Genomic DNA, 21,734 nt, shown 5'->3' with positions numbered 1-21,734 from the left:
GATTAGGTGCTAGTAAATCTAGCCCATAGTGTTTTAAAGGGAGTTAAACAACTTGTAGCATGTTTTAGCTTTCTAAATGGCTATTATAAATTAGTTTTTGGTGCTAGACACAGGTGCCACAAAGCAAAAATACATAAAGCCCACAATAATAGTTGGATACACTGAGGGTTTTTTTGTTAGTCAGCTCAGTGTGATCTCTGCTGGTTGACCAGATCTCTGATTCCTGAAGTTACTAAAGACCAGTGACACCTGCAGTCGACCAGAACTGTGGCACAGTTGCTCCTCATCTTCAGTGGATCCGCTTCAGTGGACACAGTCAGGTCGCTCAAGGTGAAGGAGATTTCTGACTCGCAAATCAAATCACTCTGCCGCAGCAGGGGAAAACTGTTCCCTCCCTTGCCAACCTGGCAACCCCAGCACTGCTGCTCCGGAGACCGTGTAATTTTCTGTTTTACATTAGAGAAATGAATTGTAAACATGCTTCTGGAATATTTTTCTTTATTTAAAAACCGTTTGAACGTCTCTGTTGATGCAGCGCTTTCTTATAGAGAGCTATTGTTGCTCTGTGCCCAAAGATGCTTCATTTCCTCCTTGCATTTATTTCGCTCAATTACAAAAGCAGAGACCCTGCTCAGGGTTGGTTGGAAAATTCTTAAACAAATGAGGTTGATGAATTCTTGAAAAAAGAGTAGCATATTTATATGGTACTACAACATATGGCTTAAAGGTATAAGCTGTCCAATTTAGAGAAGGGACAGGCTTTTTTTTTCATATTTAATAATGTGCAAAGAACTGACTTGATATTTTTATTGTTTGCCTGTTCAAACCCGGCTACAATGGCATTAGAGTTTTGTGAATTGTTGTTAGGACGTTGCTTTGGGGTTACTAGGTATTCTTGGGGGTTGATATGCGATTAACTATTAAAAAAAGTCCACCTCCAAGTCCCCATTTGACGTGCTTGTTGAGCCAATAATAAATGTTTATGTTAATAACCGATAAATCTACATTAGATTTAGTTAACTAAAATCGAATCAGTTTAGTTAAATTAAGTTAAAATGTCCAAACCCATTATATACTCCTGTAGAAAAATCTAATAGCCTGTTAATATGAATGAATTTAAAGTTTGAACATGCAATACAAATGCAGATTTAGCATGTCTTTACTAATCTGAGAATTAAATAAAACCACTTCTCCTAGAGAACACATGGTTTTCTTTTCAATGAATGATATGCATTCTTTATAACAACTTGCATACATCATTCTTTATTCTTTTAAGAAAACAAAATAATTTGTATACATTAAATATAATTATTAAAGCTATTAAAGGGCAGTAAATGCTTTTCTCTTTTTCTTTTGTTGTTTAATTTAATATTAAGGACTGCATTAGGTTTATTTTATGCTATCACTTTAATACTGAATGCCCTGATCCAGTGAAAACATTCAGTTTTCTCACAACTGTTTACGTTCTCTTAAGACATAACCGACTGTTTACGTGAATTTTGACATAATGTTGTATTTGTCCACTCAGAACCGAAAGAGTGCTCAATTCAGCACTTGTGCGCTGTGAGACGTAGCTGTGCCTGTGTTATGGCTGCGTGCTTTGGGTGTGTGCGCACAGATAATACAAATAGAGGTCACTTTCACGTTGTGAACTCAGATCTATTCATATGTCTGCTCTTCTCTTTCTCAGCAACACAGTTCGTAGTCATGGGAAGAAGGTGGGAACCGGCAAACATTCAACAACTTTAAAGGGATAGTTCACCCAAAAATGTAAATCCCCCAGAGCCATGTGGTGCAGTTATATGATGGATAGATTCACTTTTATGGACTTCAAAAATGACCCATCAAGTCAATCCTATTAAAATGCTTGAAAAAGCCAGGAGATTTTTAATATAACTCAGATTGTATTCATCTGAAAAAAGAATGTCATATACACCTAGGTTGGCTTGAGGGTGAGTAAATCATGGGGTAATTACATTTTTTAAATAAAATTTAAATCCTTTAATAAATAAATAAACAAACACAGAAGACCCTCACGTACAGCTGCCACGCACACGCATAATAAAACCCAACATAAAATCCAGACCTGGTCTTCTCTCATCCTTCACTGTCGCTTCCGAGATCCTCTGAGACACGAGCGGTGCAGCACGCAGCTGGCACTCATCACTCACGTTAAAGAAAATTTCAATAAATTATCATTATAGATTTTGTCATTGAAAAAATGTTGTTGACGAAATTAACTGCAGGCCAGTGGGCCACTTTGTAAAGAAACGCTACTTGTGCCTGTAGATTGAACAAGTAATGCGCATGATGTCACCGTTTCTACAAAAACGTGCACTTTTTTTCAGACCCCCAAAATGCCGTTGTACGATGTAAAACGATGACATCTAACGAATAAATGGTGTGCGATTTTGTTTTAAAATGAGTCGGCAAAGTCCTCACATTTTTTAAATACTTCAAATGTAAATTTATGTCCCTGTTACACTTAAAGGAACTGTATGTAAGAAATGTATTTCAATTAATCACAAAATGGCCCTGATAGGTCACTAGACATTCAGAAATAATGTTAATTTCAAATACTTATAACAGACAACAGTAGTCTGGCCAGGATATTGTTGTTTAAAAGTTGCAGCCCTCAACTGATGTTGATGTTGACCTGTTGTGTTTTGGCCTGAAGCTCCGCCCTCCACCTATCTACCAATCTCAAAGTCAATAGTGTTTCGACTTCCCGGTTGCCAGATCTGCTCTAGTTACCGCAGCTGCAGCTACAAACGTTCCTGCTGGATCCTGCAGCCTATCTGGCAGCCTCGATACTCCGCTCTACAGTCATTTGAAAGTGATTGCAGTGCCAGTTTTGGCCACAATCTTACATACACGTCATTTAATTTTCTTGGTTAAATAAGCATTACATAAAAAGATGGACCAAATACAGTTCTGTTTTGTATTTTTACACTAAGTAATGTTCTATTTATTAAAACCAAGTATAGATTTCATTAAATCATGTTTGTTTCACGTTTGTGTTTTTACGCATTTTTACATTTATTCCAAAATAATGTTTTCAAGCCATTTCAAGTTTGATTGTGTGACATAAATTGTGATATCTTTTAGTGGCTGAGTTGTTTGCTTACTTTTTCATTAGTCTTCCCATTGCCTCGATCATTGGCTGCATCCGAAAACGTGGACAGTCTTTAACTTAGTGCCAATGACTGCAGGCAGCGTTTGCATACAGAGGCACCTCACAAATCTGATTTAGGACTTCTGAGGCAGCGTAAGTTTTATAAACTACACTACAATAGAGCGAGCTTTGGTGTTAACTAAACAAATATTTAATTACTACAGTAATAATTTTTTTGTTAGAAATGACACCAGAATTGGAAAATATTGGTAAAAAATGTACATTTACAACCACATTTACAACCACAATTTTCAGACTCCATATTAGTCTTTCATACATTCACCGAATGGAACGCACAGGATTTTGGGATATCGCAATTTCATGTTGCAATTTTTTTGGCTAGTCAGTAGATGTATCATGCAGGTCGTAGCAGCAAACACACTGTGGTGATCATGCTAAAGTTCTCACACTGTCAGAAAATTATAGCATGCTCTCTCACTGTATGACGTAGGACCACCGTTTAGGAATTATGACCACAGGGATCATAACGATTGGTCATCTTTCATCTGGGACAGCCCAAAATTGTACAATGTGTACCAGGCATTAGACAATGATGAGACGACACCAACGCCATTAAACAATAACTGTGAACATATCAACAGGGGATATTGTTAATGAGAAAAGACAAGGGAAAAAGTTATATCCATCCATCCATCCATCCATCCATCCATCCATCCATCCATCCATCCATCCATCCATCCATCCATCCATCCATCCATCCATCCATCCATCCATCCATCCATCCATCCATCCATCCATCCATCCATCCATCCATCCATCCATCCATCCATCCATCCATCCATCCATCCATCCATCCATCCATCCATCCATCCATCCATCCATCCATCATTGTGGGAGATTATAGTCAAATTGCAAGGTGCAAAAACTACTTGGACAAAGATCTTGATCTCATTTTCTTCTCATCTTTAAAACCCATTTTCCATTAAAAAGCCTCTCATATCAGACTCATTTTCACAGTTGCATCTCTTTCATGTGGTCCTTGAAATCAGTGTGTGACCTTTGAAAATGGGGGGATTAAAGGATTCATAACCTTACTGACTGAGGCACTAAAGGCGGAGAAACCTCCTGCCTCTTTTGGAAGCACACCTGCCTTATCTCACCATCGGTTGTTATGTGTCTGGATAATTTTCCGATCATAATAAACATGCAGTTTTTTTCTACATAATGAAGTAATGGCCAAACCCACTAAGTCTTGCAGCTTTGATTGACAGGAAGCAAAATGCAGAAAGACTGTAGTATATTAAACACAAGCGTGATGTTTGGCTACAAGAACTGTAACCCAACACAGTGGTTTGTCTTGGCTTGCGATCAAAGAGTTGGCTGGTAGGTAGAGTGTTGGTGCAAGACAAAGGGAGCATTGTTGCAGCACAGAGCTCTTTCCTACTCAGGCTTACAGGAGCTTTTAGGTGAAGAGAGAAGCTTTGGTTGCCAGTCACCTGGAAGGAAGCACAAGCTGTAGGAAGGATCTGATGTTGGTTGGAATAAGTCTATGAGGCTCGAGCTGAAAGCTAGCTCCTATGGATCCATGTCTACTGCTTAAGATAGTATTTCATTTCCTGGTTGGCTATCTGTGTTTTTTGGCATGGTTTAGCATGGTTTAATAGAACACTTCTGGTATTCTTTCTAATGAAAATCTTTTTTTTTTTTCTCTCTCTCTTTTTTTTATTTTATTTACACACAATCAAACCATTTTCTTTAGCTGTAAATTTATAGTGACCCCCTGATATTGATTTACTTTTAACTTATTTTTTTCACAGAAAGATATAAACACTCGCTGCTGTCCATATCATTGGCATAGATGCTAATGTATAAAACAGCATGCAATGGGAGTCCCGACATCACGACATATGGTAGCCGACACTTACACTAAACCCGACAGGGCACAAGGATACAAAGTGCTTCCATATGGCTCTTGGATATAGCCATACGCTCTTAATATTTTCATTTAAACCCGAGTGATATACCACAGCCACAATTCAAAAGAGAAAACTATGAAACCTTGGGCAAAAGAACAAGCAAACAAGTACCTGGCACTTTCATTGCAACATTATCTAGCTAACATTTTGTATGCATTTATTAAATGTATAAAATGTTATGTTTTTCAATATAAATGTATTTATTATTATAATTATTATTATTATTATTAGTAGTAGTAGAAGTATTAGTATTATATTGTATAGTAGATGTATAGTACTATAGTATAGTATTATATTATAAATAATTCATTATTTATCAACTTTAATATATTTTCCATATTTTCTTATCGGGCCGATAATGATAACATTAAAAATAAATGTTCTATAAATACTTAAAAATAAATGTTATATACATAAATAAATTCTGGCTATATTGGCCAGTATAATTATTGGATCACACCTCCAAATAATTGAATTCAGGCGTTCCAATCACTTCCATGGCCAAAGTTATACAAAATCAAGCACCTAGGCATGCAGACGCAGCTACCAATATTTGTGAAAGAAATGGTCAGTGGGTAGCGTGATGGGCTACCACCTGTGCAATAAGTGTATTTGTGAAATTTTCTCACTACTAAATATTCCACGGTCAACTGTTAGTGGTATTATGACAAAGTAGAAGCAATTGGGAACAACAGAAACTCAGCCACAAAGTTTTGTTCCATGGTCACATATATCAAAATTGGAAACTTATTTTAAATTGTAATATGTGGTAGGCCATTTAAAATCACAGAGCGGGGTCAGCACATGCTGAGGTGTGCAGAAGTTGGTAACTTTCTGCAAAGACAATAGCTACAGACTTCCAAACTTTGTGTGGCCTTCAGATTAGCCCAAGAACAGTGCTTGGAGAGCAGTGCGTCCAGTGAAAGTTGGACGCACAGGAGGTTCCTTTCACTGGACGCGCAGAAGGTTTCTCTTAATACTTCAGCATATATAAACATTTTGGACAATTTCATACTCCCAACTTTGTGGGAACAGTTTGGGGATGGCCCCTTCCTGTTCCAATATGGCTGTGCACCAGTGCACAAAGCAAGGTCCATAAAGACATGGATGTCATGAGTGAGTTTGGTGTGGAGGAGCTTGTCTGGCCTGCACAGAGACCTGACCTCAACCCAATATAACACCTCTGGGATGAATTAGCGCAGAGACCCATAAACACACTCCTAAACCTTGTGAAAAGCCTACCCAGAAGGGTGGGCCAACTCCATATTAGTTTACCTATCTTATCTATCTATTAAAAAATGATTATCCAAATTATGATTGATTTAATTCAGACCATAGACTGTTAAAAACGATGGACAGAGCGAGTAGAAATTCAACTGTAGAAATGAAGCCAAATATCATAGAAACAGTGTTTGCCATTTATGTCATTTGGAGCCTGAGTGCGCAGTAGTGATCCTGAGGTGGAGCCGTGGTATCAAGGTCCCAGATACCCGATACTCCTGCAGGTTCGCAAGAACAGCTGTCAATCATGACGTTACACCCCATTTTTATAGCATTAAAGGACAACTCCGGTGAGAAATGAACCTAGGGGTAATTAACAGATTCAAGTTCAAGTTCAAGTTTTTTATTGTCACATTACCACAGCACATGTGCCTCGATAAGTGAAATTCTTGGGAGCAGGCTCCAGAAATTTGCAGAAACAGTTAACATATAACCATACAAACTTCAACAGGTAAAATGTGCAATGTGCACATACATAGTCAGTACACACAGTGTACCATTGGCATGCTTACAGTTAGTGCTACACTACACATTATACTCACAATATACATACACACAGTTAACATCACATTACACTATACATTGTTTACGCAATTACACAGAATATACAAACTACATTATTGACATATATACACATAAAAATAAAAATGCTGAAGTGCCACAGATTGGAAGAAATGTGATGGATGTGCCTGATGTAACAGGTAGATGTTAAATGCAGTGTGTGTGTATATAGTGCAGTGTTGACTCTTAAAGTTAAGTGCGGTGTGTGGTATGCCTTATTGTGGGAGTATGGTGAGTGTATTATTTTTGAATGTTAAGTAATCTAATAGCCTGTGGGAAAAAGCTGTCCCTAAGCCTGCTAGTGCGGGATCGGATGCTGCGAAAACGTCTACCTGAGGGCAGCAGAGAGAGCAGTCTATGGGACGGGTGGCTGGAGTCACTGATGATCCTCCGGGCTTTCCTTACACACCGCCTGGTGTAGATGTCCTGGAGGGAGGGAAGCTCACCTCCAACAATGTGGCTGGCAGTTCGCACGACCCTCTTCAGAGATTTACGGTTGCCAGCGGTGCTGTTTCCGAACCAGGCAGTGATGCAGCCCGTCAGGATGCTCTCTATAGTGCAAGTGTAAAACGATCTGAGGATGCTGGAGCTCATTCCAAACTTCCTCAGCCGTCTCAGGAAGAAGAGGCGTTGATGTGCCTTCTTGAGCACTGCGTCAGTGTGTGCAGTCCAGGTGAGATCCTCGCTGATGTTAACGCCGAGGAACTTAAAGCTGCTTACCCGCTCCACAGGTGTCTTGTCGATGGTGATGGGTCTGTGTTTTCGGCTCTGTCTCCTGAAATCCACCACCAGCTCCTTGGTCTTGTCGGTGTTGAGTGAGAGGTGGTTCTCCTGACACCATTTAGTCAAGGTGCTTACCTCCTCTCTGTAGGCCGTTTCGTCATTGTCGGTGATCAGGCCCATCACCGTTGTGTCATCGGCGAATTTGACGATGACGTTGGAGCTGTGTGTAGCTGTACAGTCATGTGTGTACAGGGAGTACAGGAGTGGGCTGAGGACACAGCCCTGAGGAGCACCAGTGTTGAGGGTCAGCGAGGACGACGTTTTGTTGCCCATTCTGACCACCTGACTTCTGCCTGTCAGGAAGTCCAGGATCCAGCTGCACAGAGATCTGTTTAGTCCAAGATTCTGGAGCTTTGCAACAAGTGTAGTGGGCACTATGGTGTTAAATGCAGAGCTGTAGTCCACAAACAGCATTCTCACATAGGTGTTCTTGTTTTCCAGGTGAGAGAGAGCAGTGTGTAGGGTGAAAGCAATAGCGTCATCTGTAGAACGATTACTACGATACGCAAATTGTAGTGGATCCAATGAGGAAGGCAGCACAGAGCAGATGTAGTCTCTGACGAGTCTCTCAAAACACTTGCTGTAAATGGGTGTGAGAGCTACGGGCCTCCAGTCATTTAAGCAGGTGGTTTTGCTTCTCTTTGGTATGGGCACAATGGTGGATTTTTTAAAGCACGAGGGAACCACAGACAGACAGAGGGAACGGTTGAAAATGTCTGTGAAGACACCGGCTAGTTGGAATGCGCATGCTCGGAGCACGCGGCCTGGAATGCCATCAGGACCCGCTGCCTTGCGGATATTTACCCGTCGGAAGGATCTGGTTACATCCGCGACGGATACGGTGAGTGCACCCGCGTCTCCTGCAGCAGCCGCGGCAGCGCTCTCTGTGTGGGCAGTGTTGTGAGCCTCGAAACGAGCATAAAAGTTATTAAGCTCATCCGGCAGAGAGGCGGCAATGTTCACCATAGCTGGTTTATTCCCTTTAAAGTCTGTGATGTTACTGATTCCCTGCCACATACTTCTTGGATCGTTGTTGTTGAATTGTTCTTCAACTTTGATTTTATATAGCCTTTTCGTGGCTTTGATGGATTTCCTGAGATCGTAACTGGTTTGTTTGCGATCATCAGCATTACCGGATTTAAAAGCGGATGGTCGTGCCGACAAGGCTGCTCGAACATCGCTATTAATCCACGGTTTTTGGTTGGGGTAGATACGAATTGTTTTTGTCGGTACAACATCTTCAACACACTTCCTGATGAAACACATTACAGTCTCTGAGTACACCTCAATGTCGTCATCAGACGCTGCACGGAACATGTCCCAGTCCACGTGATCAAAACAGTCCTGTAGTGTAGCGTCTGATTGGTCCGACCAGCGTTGAATGGTCCTGAGGGCGGGTGCTTCCCGTTTCAGTTTCTGCCTATAAGCAGGCAGGAGCAGGATGGAGGAGTGATCTGATTTGCCGAAAGGTGGGCGCGGGAGAGATTTGTATGCATCCCGAAAAGGAGAGTAACAATGGTCGAGTACTCGATCACCGCGCGTGTTGATGGTGATGTGTTGATGGTTACCGAGTAGATCGTTCTCTGGGATGCGTTTTCATGAAAATCGAATGTAAAGAGTTTTATCTTTAAAAACAGATTAGCTTATAACACTAGTCTATGGGGCACAGGGTGGTAAAATTATATCGCTAGTTAATACCACTAACAAGGCTCAAAATAGCCTCACACTAACACGGCAGCATAATGAGGGTCCCTACATGCAAACCGAAGCATTGAGAACTTTGTAAGAGTACAAACAGTTTAATAAGAAGATATTTTGTAAACACAGTGCATTACGCGTTCACGGACAGGCACCATCTTGGAAAACAGTCTCGACGAATCGATCCACAAGCGCTGTTCTAAGTGAGCTGGTCGATAGGAATTAAGTTTGTGAAATGTAATAACATGGACATTTTTATTTTTATTTATTTATTTTCTCTGTTGTGTTGAGTGTTTTCTTCCGGAAACAACGGACCATATGAGATTCCAAGTCACAGTTCATCACTTAGCAGAGCGCTCGTTGCTCGACGAGTCGAGACTGTTTTCCAAGATGGCGCCTGTCCGTGAACGCCAGTGTTTATAAAGTATCTTCTTATTAAACTGTTTGTACTCTTACAAAGTTCTCAATGCTTCGGTTTGCATGTAGGTACCCTCATTATGCTACTGAGTTAGTGTGAGGCTATTTTTAGCCTTGTTAGTGGTATTAACTAGCGATTTAATTTCACTACCCTGTGCCCCATAGACGTAGCCTGACAAGCCAGACCCACATCAAGATGTTTGGTCTGGAAACTCACCATAGACAGGGCTTAATCCGAGGGGCGGGATAAACGGTTGTCTTTCAAACTCCCTCTGCACGCGATAGGATAGCGCTACACCAACCAGAGCAACGAAGGTGAAACAGAGCTCACTGACAGATTAAACATTCGCCGTATCCGGTCGGCTAAGCTCCGAACACATCTTCCCTTTTTAAGAATGACTTCAGTGCTGTTCTTTTCTCAGAGAAAAGCTTAACTCCAAGTCTTCCAGGATCGTGGTCAAAGCTGATTCGAAAGACCGCCGCCGTTCGCGAGTTTCTGTGTTTACTAGAAGCACGCAAACGCAACTCGGCCGTCGTCATTATGGCCCCCGCCCGCTGACACGATGTGATTGGCCCGTCCAGATTCTGAGGAATACAGCTCAGACGTGTATTGAGAGTTCCTAGACGACACTTGCGGGCAAATTAAATTTGCTGCCGCTAGGGTGCGTCTAGATTTCTAGGCTACCATAGACTAGCGTTATAAGCTAATCTGTTTTTAAAGATAAAACTCTTTACATTCGATTTCGATGAAAACGCATCCCAGAGAACGATCTACTCTGTAACCATCTGTTAATTACCCCTAGGTTCATTTCTCACCGGAGCTGTCCTTAAAATATCTAAACCCAAACTTATTGGAAAAACCCTTGAACATACGTCTGAGTGATAAGAACTGACTAATAACAGAAACTATCTTTGGGGAAAATATTTTTGAAGTATAAATAGATTTTTTTTTTTGGCAGGTTTTTACATGGAGAGGGCAGGTTTTATAACCTATACTTCAGCCAGCCACAATTATGCACCAAAGATGATGACTTTTGTGTGCAGTGTCGCTATTTCTTAGTGGCACCTGTCAGTTTTCATCCATCATAATCTGATGCTCTATCAGCCTCTCAGTGAAAGGTCACCTGGATCAGTAAAGCACTGGCCCTTTTTGTGTGGAGTGCAGAAGGGATCATCTAATTCTTGGCAGCTGTGCTGTGGATCTGCAGGTTTATGGATCTCCAGGCCCGCTGAGCATGTGTACCCTGTTTGGGGCAGTCTGACAGAACGGCTCTAGACTTCAGCATGTGAGGCTCTATTGACGTTCAGCAGAGCAGAGCTAAGAAGTGATGGAGCATCTCTGTATTTGTTCACCGTTGTGAATTAACAATCCAGAAATAACCTTTTTTTTTTTTTTTTTATTCCTCAAGTTTTGGAAACGCTATTCCCTCACGACACAATAACAATCTTTTTCTTAAAGGGGTCAGCTTAAAATATCGAAATATCCAATAAAATGTATATATATATATATATATATATATATATATATATATATATATATATATATATATATATATATATATATATATATATATATATATATATATAATATATTCTCCCATATTATTAGCAAAATGATAAGGTTTCTGTAAGTTTTAATCTAAGTGTGTTTTAGAATCTCAAATGCTTACTAATGAACTATAATTTTACTTGCAGCAAGTACTCCGCATGTTTGTAAACTTTACTTGTGGTGATACACACATTCTAAATGTGGTAAAGTGTACTAATTTGTTAGCAAACTAGTGGTTGGAGGATGCAGCATATACACATTCTCTGTTACGATTATTTTTTGTGTTATATTCTTATTTTCAATTTCTGCGCTCTGCAGCTTAGGTCATGTTTGGCCACCACTTGACTCATCAACTCCATCATTAATATTTATTATGGAACTCTGTCATTCAATTATTCAGTCTCTTTTCTAAAAACATAGGTAGACATTACATTTGAGTCAGAGGGAGACCTGGAAAACGAATATTCTTAACTATCCTCCTTGAAATGTGATATCATATGATTATTATACACCGCCTCTGCTTTAACAATTTGCTTCAAGACCTTGAAAACATTTGCCCTCTCCACGCAACACTGAGATTATATTGCTTGATTATAAAACTCTGAACCGTGCATAAAAGTCAAAATCAGTAGAGAGTGGAGCTCGAGGAACAGTATTTCCACTCCTGCAAAGCGTGAGGAGACACTCTGCATCCGTTTTGGAAAAACAGATCAAAAACGACCTACTCACAAGAAGTTCTTGGACTGCGACGGCAGGCTGGTGGAGGGGCGAGGGTTAAAATTTTGAAGTCTCGATTCATGAGAAAGATTGGTCGGTGGCCAGTCACTTTGTGTGCTTTCTTTATGAAAAGTAAATCATCCAGAGCTCCCCGGGTTTCGCTTATTTGAATTGTCTGAATGAGCGACAATCTCTGGCTGGTCTGGAGAGCCGTGAGTGACGACAAAGTCTTTCCCCCACTTTTCAGACATTAAATGTGTGCGTCAGGTCTCGTCCAGCACTTCATCACCAATCCCTCTCTCTCTCTCTCGTCTGATTTGTGAAATGACGGTCTCTTCCCTGCTGGCGGGCCGGGGGAGTTTGGTGAATGGCTGTCATTGTGTTGGCTGAGGGGGGTTGTCTGTGCCCTCTGGCTGATGAGGCTGCAAGACAGTGGGCACACTTTGGCTCCTCTTCAAAGAGCTCACTCGTTAATAAACTCTCATCCCCTCCTCCTTTTATCACAAGGACACTTTATCACACAGTTCTTTTCTTTTCTTGAGTTAACAAATGCCTTTTTATCTTGCGCTGCTGTCTAACAAGGGCATATCTCACAGCACTGCTATTTTAAACAACCCATCACACTTAAGAGCAGTTCTGTTTATTAATAGCGGTGCTATTTTAGTCAAATTGCCTAATTTTCTTAATGCCAGGATCACAATTACTTTCAGTTGATACAAATGGCTTTTTTGTACTTGTACTAATTCGCATTGTTTGCAATACTCTACATAAGTACATGAAAGCAAACGCTTCTAGCTCGACAAGCTTGATTTCACAACACTTTTTTTTTTTTGCTACCTTAGCAGAACTACAGTTTTAAAAGAATATTGTTGAGATATAAGTTGGTTAAAATTAGTTGTTATCTCTTGTGATATCGTCACGGCCATTGTCACTTTGCTTATTAAACGAAATGTGGTGGATATGGACTCCACCTGAAGAACAAAAGGATATTCTGAGGAAATGTTTGAGCCCCGAGGAGTAAATTAGCAGGTGTTCCGCTCTCTTTGCATTTTTCTCAGCTTTCTCCACTCTTACTGGCAATCTGGCTGAGAGGCCCATTGTGTTGCTGTTGCCTAGGATATGCCTCTCTTGTTTGGTAAATGGTTGCATGTCCAGGCAAGCAAAATTATCACTTAGCTGGAGGTATTTCCCCATATGGCCTTGCCTTCTTATTTCCGACCAAGGGTCATTGTAGGCCTCTAATAGATAACTCTTCACCCTTATGGAATCTTCACGTCTCCTCTTGTTTTCTTGCTGAAATGTACGTTTGTCTGTTCCAACACAATGGACGCTATTAAAGGAACACTAAAATGAGTTTTCCTTTTGTACAATTAAAGTGTATTTGAGCAGTAGTGCAACTATTCATTTTTATTCATGTTTCTGAAGCGTATCCATGTTTAGTAAGGACAGACTCAGCACTTTGTGGTAAAATTAATTGACTTAACCGCTCCATAATAGTGGTCAGAGTTATGTACAATATTCCAGATCTTGTGAAGCCATACAAGAGATTTGTGTGAGAGGCCACAATCAAAATCACCTTCCACCCTAGCCAGGTTTGAAGTCAATGAGCTCTTAAGCACATGAACCAACTAAGATGACCTGACCTGTATTCAAACTCTGTGTCAACTTATTGTTCCTTCTATGAAGTAGCAAAACGTCTGCAGGAAATGAGAATGTCGGCCTTAACCAAAACCGAGGGCTTTGCAATCATCTGGCTACTGAGATCTCCAGCAGTGGGATGCTGTTGAGTGGCTCCACTGAAGGTGAATCACTCTTTTCGGGATTGGGGGCCTAAGGAGGAGAACAAACAAATACCAATTCCCCTTTACCTGAGCTTCCAAACACTAGAAGTGGTCCTCTACAAGGTCAGCCCCTTTAAAACGTCCACAATGCTGTACGCTTGTCCCTTGAGAACATAGAAAGGAACCTGGCATTTGGGGACCCGAGGTTCAACAGGAGTAACAGAAGAGAGCTGCCGGAGAGAATGTTTGTCAGCTGAGAGGAGCAGATGGATGGAACAAAGGAAGTCACTGTTATGGTCTTGAATGGCTCACGTGTTTCTGGGCTGGAGGCCCAGGCTCTGCAGCTTACCTGTGCTTTGTAGCCATGTAAGAACCTGGCATCAAACCTTAGCTGTCAAGTCCTTTGAAAATATTATTATACCCCAATAGAAGAGTCTGTCTTGGGAGCCGTCAGAAGATTCGGTTCTCTAGAAAGCAGCTTTGGGTGGGGGCAGTGTTTGCAAATGGAAGCAACTTCCTCTCATCGAGTCAAGCTTGGCAGTTTATCAATGAGGACCTCACACCTTGGAAGTGTGTCTGCCTGGGCCTGTCCTTATCAGCTGTCCTGTGACATCTGCCTCTATTGTCTGAACAAGAGCATTGGCTATGAGATGGGGGGGAGGGGTTATATTACCTCAGGTGTAAGACCAGTTTAAACAAATTTGATTATCACTTGCTTGGTTGGACATCAGTGACAATGTGGTTGTTTTTCTTGTTTTTTCCCCCTCTAAGCTACTATGGAGCAGGAGACAGCATGTCATCTTGTAGTAGTTGCTCCATTTTGAATTTAAACCTTCAATCCTCATGGAGCAACTAGAGGTAAAGTACCTTGCTAAATGGCAAAGTTTAGTTCATTGATTGCCCCTGTGTGGTATGCAATCTTATGTTTTATATATCTTCCTAAATCTTTTAAAGCAAAAGTTTCTCAAGTTTATTTTTCCATGGAATATAACAGGAGATGTTTAGCAGAATGTTCATGCAGTGACATCAAAAGTTATAATTTATAAATGGCATTCCCCATCACATATCTCATTAGCACTTGCTCCTATTCAAAGTGGCACATCGGGCCTCATTCATGAACCTTTCGTAAATATATGAGCAAAAGTAATTTTCGCGTAAAATGGATCTTTATGAAAACTCTTCTCCAGATTCACAAACATTTTGTATACCATGGATTCAGTAGTTAAACGTGTTTATATTAATGCATTCCAATTATGCATAAATAAGATGCGTGTACACGCGCATTCATAATTAGCATAATCCCCCGCCCATGAGTTACAACTGCAAATGATGTATCCCCAGAATGCTGTGCAATCTTCTAGACTTCTTTCTCAGTTTTGGCTCCAGTTTTTTTGCATAAATGCTAAAGAGACTAATTGGCCATATGATTAGCAATAAATATTCAATTATCAATTATCAAAAAAAAGAAAAGAAAAAAAGCCTGGTACTCTTCTGAAAATGGCCAGTTGGGGGCAGCTTTTTTCCTGCTGAGATACTTTGGTTGCTATGATACAGAATATTCATGGCAGTAATGTGTTAGTAGTACCTCAATTTGAAGAATATTACTGAAAATAAAAATGCAGTAAAAAGCAGTATTAACTTCTCTGTTATTATTGTACGGTCGGTGTACAAGTGGGATGATTGGTCGGTGTAGTTTTTGTCCCACTGTGATTGATTGGAAGGCCTGGTAAAAAGTGCAGTGATGAGCCATTTACCTTTAATATAATTTAAATTGAATACCTTTCCATTGACGTTTAGCCTATTACCCAACATTAAACAGTAAAAAAAAGAAAAAAAAAAGAAAGGTGGGGCAAATCAACTCTTGACATATTATTATGGTTGTAAGCCTACATAGTGCATCAAAATGCAATGTCAACAGTTTGCCTAAATTCCAACACAGACAGTTCAAATGTTTTACGCACCATTTAGGGAGCACGTGGTAGGGAGCAGGTGTAAATTCCTTCCGTACGAAACGTACATTTTGACACACTTGAATTTTGTGAATCCAAAAATTTACGACAACGCGGCTTTACGAAAATTTACACACAAATTCGTTCTGCTCGTGGTTCATGAATGAGGCCCATTATGTGTATTTACAAGACATAAATATATTGGGTGTGTCTCAGTCAGCTCCCTAGCTTCCTAGGTCATAAATTAGTATATCATGTACATGAATGGTAAATAATGGTTTAAATAATAGTTTGTATTTTTAAAAACATATATCGCGTATCATTTTGTAGTGAGTTGGCTCAAGTTATTTATGTTTCACGTTTCACAACTTCCGAACATAGTGCACATCGACGTTCCCTGGCTTTCATAGTGCATTGTGGGACTTTTTTTGGAGTGAACGTTTCAGTGCACTGCTAGGATTTTTGAGATTAAGACAACTCCCTGATCAATGGCCTGATTGCTGAACTAGGGGAGCTGATTGAGATGCACCCATTGTCAAGCCTACTCATTGTGGGTGAACTTGATTTGAACCACAGTAACATTCAAAACTAACATTACAATCAATCGTGAGTGGATGATAGATGAATCATTGTGTTTGTTTGATAAAGACATTTTGTTAGCCCTCTAAGCATTTCTCCACATGCTTTCGAAACGATTCCCACTTGTAAATATCATCCAATCGTAGCAGTGAGCGTTTACTTCCAAGTCTTCAGTTCGGCACGCCCATAGAAACAGAGTGTGCAGGAGCGAGGCTCAAAACCAGGGTAAAAAATAGCCTATTACATTGATTCATTATGATGTTTTTGAATGTAAAAACCACACAAACGTCATAAGTTGACGTCAAACAACAGTATAAAAAAAAGCTAGTTCATGACCCCTTTAACTTTAGCATTGGAGCTAGGTAAGGACAGAGTCAGAGGTGATAATTTACTTAGCCGTTTGCAGGACATCAGTGTCACTTCCCATTTATTGGATGATCATCAACAGTAATGTACTTCCACAATTTGAGCCAAATTGCTTTTATACTAATTTTTAACCGCTTTGGAGTCGATATGAATTAACATTCCCCATTTTTCAAGCGGACTTATATGCGTTACTTTGATGCTGTATGTTTCTGTTGCCAGTTTGAGAGCACAGATTAGGTCCACAGCCATGCTAAAGACCATAATAAGAGCTCACTGTTGGCGTTCTTTAGGGTTGAGGTGTATCAGTTCAGCCACAACATCCCTTCTTGAGGTGCCAGAACCCTGGACTGTCTGGACACCGTGCTGAACTCTTGATCTAACAAGGCGCCACACGATTTATTAGAGATTTTTATACTTCTAATGCACATATTTGTTTCTGACACATGTTGGAACACTATGCCTAAGATAATTGTTGGTTTTATTCCCGTTTTATGTGAACACACACAATCCCCTTGTTAATTGTGGAACGAGAAGCTTAATCAGTTGGAAACCCCGGAGCTAAGGAGATGGTCATATCCTGTGTTCTGTTCTGGGGATTGTATTTTCATATCAACCATTTCAAATAAATACATATTAATAAAAAAAGACGACCAACACCCTGCAGACATTCAAAAAATGTTTGAGTTTTTTTTCCTTGCTGATTATAATTACCATCCTAAAATTTGCTCTTGTAAGATCTCATGTATATCGCATCTCAATTGGATTTGTGACAGCATCTCAACAAAACAAAAAAAAAAACAAAAAAAAAGGAAAGGAAAGGCTTATGAAAGATTTTGCACACATTTGCACCAAAAAAGAAAGAAAAAAATAATGAGTTCATGAGCTTTTTGCTCATTATTGCTTTTTTCTAGTTGTGCACACCAGACTTATAGTTGCTCTTTTTTTTATTTAAACATTTTACTTAATAATAATCACTAAATATTTTTATGTTTGTGATGTGTTGGCTCCTCTCTAGTGCTTTTTTATTGTAGACTTAAAAGGTTTTTTATTTCAATTTGTTCTTGAGAACATTTGGTCTTTTGAGTATATTTAAGATTTGGTAAGTTTCCACATCACGTCAACTTGTTAAAATGTTTTATTTATTACTTGAATGATTTATCTCAGATAGCAGGGAAATATCTTCAATTGCTATGCATAAAAAAACTGTGCTACATGTTTTTCCTTCCGTAACATGTTTTTCCCTTCTGCATTTTGCAAGACTTATTGGAAAAGTGTTCCTTCCAAGACTGGAAATTAATTCCAGCTCTCGGTTGAATGTCTTCCCACAGTGATGAATTGCGAAAAGAAGCTCGCCAGCTGAAGAAAGAATTACTCGCAATCAAACAGCGAAAAGAAGATGGTGTGAAGAAAGAAGAGGATGTCACTGAGGGTGAGTGTCTATGCCACAAAATCACAGCTGTTTGTCTTTTTATTGACATCATTTGAAAATAGCTCTGTTAAATTACCAGTATTCTTTGTTTTGTACTGTTTTAAGAGTGAAAGCGTAATTTATTTCACACATATGGTGTACTGAAAGCATTTCAACCTCTCCTAAAATCAAGTCAGCATGCACTGTGGTCCTCCAAACAGCTGAATTGTTCAGTTTTGGACGTTTGTTTTTGTACATCAGCCCTGGCTTTTTTATATATATATCTGAAGCTGCTGTGTTTATGCGTGTTTTGAAAGCCTGAATGTTGGCTGTGAGCGAGCGTGTGGATAACATTAAACGTTTGGCATTTCTAGCTGTTATTTAGTCTATTTTTTATTTATTTTTTGGACGTGCTAGTTGATTGCTTACCTTTTGTGAGCATTTTGAAGAGAGCAATGAAACTTTTTTTCAGTCATCATTCGGTAATCATTTACTTAACCCCGTATCGTTCCAAATCTGTGTAATGTTTGGATTACAAAAGGAGATTAAATTTTTTGCAGAATGTTCTAAAAATGGGCCCATTTACATCATTCCGAGGTGTTGATTGGACTGCTGTTTACTTGGGTTTCTCATAGCTATTTGGTCAGTAAAAACCAGAGGTGTGGACTCAAATCATGTGACTTGGACTCGAGTCAGACTGGAGTCACGAATTTGATGACTTCAAACTCGACTCGACAAAATGTACAAAGACTTGCAACTCGACTTGGACTATAACATCAATGACTCGTGACTTCACTTGGACTTGTGCCTTTTGACTCGAGAAGTCTTGCTTCTTCCCATGAAAACCTGGGGAATTTTTTTTTTTTACACGGTCGCACCCCTCTCAATCTGCATCTGTGAAAAAAAATGCATCTGGATGCATTCCGAGAGCGTGCGCGCTGCCTCCATGACATCCAATCACTGTAGTCCGACGTTGGTTTGATTCGACAGCATCCATAGTTGCAAAGTCCGCGTAGAACACGACAAGTCGCGGTAAAAAATCTCGAGTTACGGGTCGCGTTTTTTGGGGCTTATTTTAAAAAATGTGGTTGCTTGTTAGGAAAATATGACAAGCAACTTAGTTTCTTTACATTTATGGTCGCTGTTTTGTCCAAATACATTGACTGACACTGTCTTCTCACAGCTAATAGCCATTAGTGCAACAATACAAGTGGTGTAGTAATTCGTCCAATGTTCCCATAATGGCCTTAAGTTTAGGCTAAAAGGACCCATGTCTATTTGAAAGTTGAACTGTTTTGCAATATGAGGTCAATACAATACAGGACTGAAGCTGCTGTGTATTGTTCTAGTGCAAAATGCTGTTGAAATACAGGCAATTTTTTGTGAAAATTTACATTTTCTGTGTTTTACTGTATTTGCTTAATGTCATTGTATAAAAAGAGGTTTAAATAAATTCAAATCTTACAGACATCCATTATTTGCATAATTTTTATTTCTGTGGTAAGATGACTTGAAATCACTCGAAACGAAAATGGTAAGACTTTTGACTCGACTCGGGACATGCCTCATGTTTGGCTCGTCTTGTTTTGGGACTCGAGGGGAAAGACTTGAGACTTACTTGTGACTTGCATAACAGTGACTTTGTCCCACCTCTGGTAAAAACACACAAAATGACCAAGTTTAAATATCTCCAATAAAAGCAGCAGTGACCAGGGGCTTTCTGTATTAGTTGTGCACAATATTTGTATTTTTATTTTGAAGCCAAACAATACCTTTGTGGTATTACCCCTTACCTCCCCCCAAAATTCAAAATTATTATTTAGTAATATTTTCTTTTCTTATTTTTAAACCCTTTTTTTTTAAATCTAAACATGAACATAACCAAACTATATTTCAATCCCAAAATCAAAAGAATCAAATATATAATTACAAAAAATATAATTATTTTTTACTTTAAAATGTTCAATAAATAAATTAAAATGAGGTATTTATATATTAATTGTATGATTTTTATAATGTTTAATTCATAGTGCTTTAAAATATTCACTTTCTTTCTTTCTTTCTTTCTTTCTTTCTTTTCTTTCTTTCTTTCTTTCTTTCTTTCTTTCTTTCTTTCTTTCTTTCTTTCTTTTCTTTCTTTCTTTCTTTCTTTCTTTCTTTCTTTCTTTCTTTCTTTCTTCTTTCTTTCTTTCTTTCTTTCTTTCTTTCTTTCTTTCTTTCTTTCTTTCTTTCTTTCTTTCTTTCTTTCTTTCTTTCTTTTCTTTCTTTCTTTCTTTCTTTCTTTCTTTCTTTCTTTCTTTCTTTTCTTTCTTTCTTTCTTTCTTTCTTTCTTTCTTTCTTTCTTTCTTTCTTTCTTTCTTCTTTCTTTCTTTCTTTCTTTCTTTCTTTCTTTCTTTCTTTCTTTCTTTCTTTCTTTCTTTCTTTCTTTCTTTCTTTCACCTGTCCTGAACAAATTTTTGTGTGACTCATTTACTGGTGTGAGTGAGTGTAAGCAAATGTAACAGAACTCTCAAACTCATGTGAAGGTACAGTGCGAGTCATCAAGACATTTCTGGGTCAAGTTATTACAATAAATTTGAACTATGTCTAGTTCTAATATTCTTCTGTTGGCAAAGTCAAGTCTTTCTGTGGTCTGACAACATTCCTTTCTAATATTTATTATAACCCATAGGTATGTGTTTCTCAGCTGATTTATGCAAATGTGTTTATCCTTTTTCCAGTGTAGGGGAAAGTTACTTTCAAAAGTAACTCATTACAATATTGTGTTACTCCCTAAAAAAAGTAACTAATCGCTTTACCTAATTACTTTTTATAGAAAATAATGTTACGTTGTACCTTTTACGTTACCTTTCTCATCTTCGTTAGGTTTGCTTGTTTGTTTTTAATAATAAAAAACTACCTCTGGCTAAAGAAAATGTAAATTCACGTCTGTACTGTAGAGGGCGCTGCTCAAAACAGCTGCCATTCTAGATTGCAGAAGAACAGGACACGGAAGAAAGTTAAACCACTTCAGTCAAAAAACAAAGAAATGGAATGCAACGCTTGTTCACATTTTGTCTGGTTCTACATTAAGTATCATGTTCACACAGCGCACACAACGCCTCTAGACTTACTTTCTCTTTCACTCAACATGGGGACAGAAGAGCTGTCAGTTGATAAATGGCAAAACAAAGTAACTTCTGTTACTTATTTGAAAAAAAAATATTTTGTGTAATTTTAAAAGTAATGTGTCACTTCACTAGTTACTTGAAAAAAGTAATCCAATTATGTAACTTGCATTACTTGTATTGCCCCCAACTCTGCCTTTCATCTCCTTCATTTCTGCAAACTTGATACGTTGTGAACAAAAGTTATTCGAAGTTTCTGCTCATTACTAAAGACATTATCCTCACAGAACTTGAGATGGAGAATTAATTTGTTTTCTCTTAGAGGGTCCATTCAATCGAGCATCCATTGGTAAAGAGACTAAGGACATTCAATTTCACTGCTCAAAGTGCACACAGAGCTCAAACAGACAAGGTCAGAGACTTTTC

At 39.0% G+C, this 21,734-nt stretch overlaps 1 protein-coding gene across 2 annotated transcripts in view; it reads left to right on the top strand.

The window, feature by feature from the left end:
• Positions 1 to 21,734, top strand: part of cwc27 (CWC27 spliceosome associated cyclophilin) — a 47,834-nt gene that overhangs the window by 9,149 nt on the left and 16,951 nt on the right. For both annotated transcript variants that reach the window (XM_067433587.1, XM_067433586.1), the window contains one exon: positions 18,122 to 18,222. In XM_067433587.1, the coding sequence (XP_067289688.1) occupies positions 18,122 to 18,222 (101 nt within the window). The remainder of the gene's footprint in view (positions 1 to 18,121; positions 18,223 to 21,734) is intronic.

Source organism: Pseudorasbora parva, chromosome 23 (assembly GCF_024679245.1).
Source record: "Pseudorasbora parva isolate DD20220531a chromosome 23, ASM2467924v1, whole genome shotgun sequence".
Lineage (NCBI taxonomy): Eukaryota > Metazoa > Chordata > Actinopteri > Cypriniformes > Gobionidae > Pseudorasbora > Pseudorasbora parva.
The sequence above is the reverse complement of the archived record's forward strand: the minus strand, read 5'-3'. Positions and strand labels throughout refer to the sequence as shown.